Below are 4489 nucleotides of genomic sequence, written 5' to 3' on the forward strand. Positions count from 1 at the left end.
AGGAAATTAGGAAAACCTATTTATAGACCTGAAACAGTTTAGGAGAACTTCCGAACAATTTTTTAAGAATGAAAGAAAATTTACTATTAAAATTTTTTTACCAAAAATGAAGGAATTAAGGACGTAGCGTTTGAAAAATTATGAAATATCCTCTTTTATCAAACACCCTAGTATACGTATTATTTAAACTATATCATACGCTTTTTCTTTGATTTTGTCATCATAGCACTGTCTCTATTTAGTAGTTTTTTAAATAAATGTTTTAGGAAGAAAAGTAATAAATCAAAAATACCCCATTTTTCTCTCAATTTTACAGACATGGGATATCTAGTCGTGCAAAAAAAAGTTCAAAGGTCTGCTACTTTGATCAATTTTGGTCCTGGAAAGGTTGAAGTTAGATTAAAGAAATCTGAAAAGAAAGGAGACTTCACTAAATTAGGCATATATGTAGAATTTAACGACAGGAGAAATCTATTCGTTGGCGAAAGCACTATTTTGCAAGTAACTTGTCATCCGAAGCAAGAACGGTATAAAGAACGAGTTACTGACATTCAGCATGTAATATATATTCAGGTATGTTGGAGATTATCAAAAATTTTGTTGTAAAAAAATTCGAATACGCTTGTGAATACAAAGGATCGTTCTGGAACCACATTACCAATTTTTAACCATTTACCTCCCCGACCCGGTTGACAATCGTTTTTTTACGTCCTAAAAGAGTTCAAAAAAGCTCAGTTTTAATGAAGAGAGAGGGCATTTTCACCATAAAATAACTGTTGTGGACACATAACATAATTATTAATTCACAACGATACATTTCCAACGAGGAACATTAATTTTCTGCGAAAAGATAAATTAAAAAAAAATACATGAATTGTTAAACAAATAATTGAATTTTAAACTGCAAAAAAAAGTTCAATTTTCAATCAAAAATGAAATTTAAAAAAAAAACAGATGAATTTTCGACCAAAAGAGATAACTATAACAAAATAGTTACATTTTAAACAAAATAATTAAATTTTCAACAAAATAGTTAAATTCTTATACAGATAACAGAATTCTTAATTCACAACGATACATTTCCAATGAGGAAGATTAATTTTCTGCGAAAAGATGAATTTAAAAAAATACATGAATTCTGAAACAATTAATTGAATTTTAAACTGCAAAAAAATCTTTGGAACCAAACAGAATTGTACAATTTCCAGTTTAAAAGATTATTTTCAACATTAAGAAATTTTAACTGTGATAATATTTAATCAAAAAAGGAGAAATTTTCACAATATAGTTGAATCCTCAACAAAAAATATGAATTTTCAAAAAACAAAATTAATTTTCTGCCCAAAAAATGCAAATTTTTAACCAGAAAATATGTTTTTATCATTAAAAATTTCATTTTATATCAAATATTTAAATTTTGAACCAATCTTTCTATTCTTTAAAATTATTGAATTTTCGAGCCAAAAAGACGAATTTTCTACAAAACAGGTGAATTACAAAAAAAAAGTTAATTTTAATGCTACAAAATTAAAAATCAAAAACATTTCAATTGAACCGACAAAGACGAATTTTGAAGAAAAAAAATTTTAATTGTTCACCATAGGGATGGATTAAATTTTCAACAACAGAGTTTGACATTCAACCATATAGTTGCATTTTTAAACAAAAATATTATTTTTTCATCAAAAAGATTATTTTTCTACCAAAAAAAACGAATTTTGAACAAAATATATGAATTTCAAACGAATTAGGTGAACTTTTAAATAATAAAACTAAGTTTTCAATCAAAAATGAAAGATTTAAATTTTCAGTTTAAAAAATTACTTCTCAAGAAAAGAAAAAGAAAGTTTCAACAAAATAATTATTTTTTCAACCAAAAAAAATTAATTCTTAACGAGACATATAATAGTTGATATTTTAACCAAAATAGGTTTCAATTAAAAATAAAAACTAGTTCAATTGAATTAAAACAGAAAAAATTTAAACAAAATAGTTTAAATCTTAAACATACAGATGGATTTTTAACTAAAATTATGAATCTTCAGAAAAATAAAAATTAATTTCTAAAAATCTTTTAGTGAATTTCTTTAGAAACATGTTGTCTTTTTTAAAAAGTATTATTCATTATTTACAAAGTCCACATTGCATAATAATCGAAAACATTAATTTTCAGATCTTCTGTTTGATTTTTGTTTTCTTTATGGTAATGCTATTGTCCTAAAATTCGCATGCAAAAAATGATATTTCATAACTTTAAAAAAATGTATTAGTTAAAAAAAATGTTAAGCTATTGCTTAGCTCTATCGAATTGCATAACTTATTTATTTTTATTTTTTAAAAAACAATAACCTTAGGCAATGGTGGGGTGCGTCCCAAAAAATGATAATATAGACACACAAAAAGTTGCATAATGTTTTTATTTTCTAATTAAAAAAAAAGCTTTCGCGCTGTTACTCAGATCTATTTTATCGCAAAAATAAGATGCAAAAAGGTGTAACCACTTCAAAATAAAGATACCAAACATGGATTTGACACATTTAAAGGGAACTGGGCCATAATTTTCTACAAACACATGAGTTAGGCCGAAAAAATAGTAAATGGCTTATATAAAAAATTGTCAAGAATTACAAAAAATATAATCATAAAATAAGAGCGACTTCTTCATCTCACAAAACATTATTTCTTCAATTATTTATATTAATATTAATGGATCAAAAATGTCTAATGTGAATCAGGAATACTTTTTTTTCATTTAGTTAAAAATCGAATAATTCCAATTTTTTTATTTTCACCCATACAGTTCTTCTTTTGCTGCGCGTATTCGACGAAAAACATACTTTTAAAGCAGAAAGATTTTTTTTGTTCGAATTTAACATGCTGTATAATATTTAAATGTTAGGGAACCTTGGAATAGGAAACCGATAATTAAAGCAACTGATTATTTTCAGGTTACACACGGATTTACGATCCCTGTAATCATCAAGGCTATCATCACATATCCTTTTTTATCAGTTAACACTCAACATTTAGATTTTTGCAACGTTATTGTTGGACAGTGCCATCAAATGCGACTTCTAATAAGAAATGAGTAATAGTTTTATTAATAGGATATTTTCATGTAATTTTTTACTTATAATTTTTGAAATTACTATAAATTGAATAAACTTTTTATAGAGGACATGTGGAATGCCAGTGGGAGGCTCAGCTAATCTCCAATCGCAAGAAACGTGATGAAGGACCATTTTATGTTCAGTATACGAGCGATATATTTTTTCCTGGAAATTCAGGTGTTATTGACGTTTACTTCAAGCCTCGCAAATCGGTGAGTAACACACAAACCATTTTCTTCTAAACCGTTTATGATACAATATTTATGATAAATTAATAAATGGCTATAAAATCAACTTTACCTTATAAAAGCTACCTTCAACTATATGGGATAATTGTATTGTCTCAAAATATTCAATAGAGGTTAAACAATACATGATTAAATACGCTGGGGCAATGAACACCCACGATGCATTTTACGGTGATTTTTACTATGTATGCACTTTGAGGGTAAAGAGGGGGGGGGTCAAGACATTTATTTACGATTTTTCACCTAAGGGGGAGGGCTTCCTTCACCCGTGTATGTAATTTTTGCAAATTCGCAAAAAATTTCTCCTGAAGATTATCTTTATAGTTATAAATGTTATTATTTGGTAGAAAATGTAACAATTTTCATAAAAAGGACAAAACTGCAACTGTTGGGCTGAAAATTGAACAATATTGTCAATTGAAAAGTCATACTTTTTAGTTAAAAATTTGACTATTTAGCAGAAGATTAACTTATGGTTTACAACTCTTACTTTTGGTTTTGGAAAGTTAACTGAAATCTTCTTTGGATAAAAATTCAAATATTTCTCTTAAGTTTTTTTTTTTTAATTTCTCTGTTTTAGAAGAAATTACATCTTTCTTGAATAAAAATAAAACTATTTGGTAGAAATCAGTATTTTAGCTAAATTCAGCAAATATTCGGTCTTACGGTCAATAATAAAATCAAAATAAAAGCATCTGAAAGAACATGTGAAAAACATATTTATTTCTTTTCAAAAAATCCTCAACGTTTCGACCAACACTGCGGGTCTTTATCAAGAGTCGATATACAAATCTATAATTTAATAAAAAATTGTATGAGCATAAGCGTTCTAATAATTAGTGTCGTAAAAAGGATATCGGTTCGAACAAAATAAAAAAGTTATTATATTGAAACATACCTGAGTCAAAAAACAAAGTCATATTTTATAAAAACAAACAGCGTCATTTAAAAATTTTTCTTTCTTTTTTTTTTTAAGAAATTTTTCAACAGAACAAAATTTCTATTGATTGAAGCCTCGAAGATATTGGTGAGGCTCCAATAATTTATGAAAAATGTCACATAATTGAAACGATGTTTACAGACGGACGATACAAGACTGACTGTTATGAAAAGTCGTAATTACAGAGGTGA

The 4489-nt window shown here is 26.6% G+C and overlaps 1 protein-coding gene across 1 annotated transcript in view; it reads left to right on the forward strand.

Annotated features, from left to right (window-relative positions):
- Positions 1–4489, forward strand: part of LOC117175423 (hydrocephalus-inducing protein homolog) — a 195245-nt gene that overhangs the window by 96168 nt on the left and 94588 nt on the right. Inside the window, exons 32-34 of the mRNA XM_033365130.1 lie at positions 317–573; positions 2949–3088; positions 3175–3322. Coding sequence (XP_033221021.1) covers positions 317–573; positions 2949–3088; positions 3175–3322 — 545 coding nt within the window. The remainder of the gene's footprint in view (positions 1–316; positions 574–2948; positions 3089–3174; positions 3323–4489) is intronic.

This window comes from Belonocnema kinseyi, chromosome 6, assembly GCF_010883055.1.
Source record: "Belonocnema kinseyi isolate 2016_QV_RU_SX_M_011 chromosome 6, B_treatae_v1, whole genome shotgun sequence".
Classification (NCBI taxonomy): Eukaryota; Metazoa; Arthropoda; class Insecta; order Hymenoptera; family Cynipidae; genus Belonocnema; species Belonocnema kinseyi.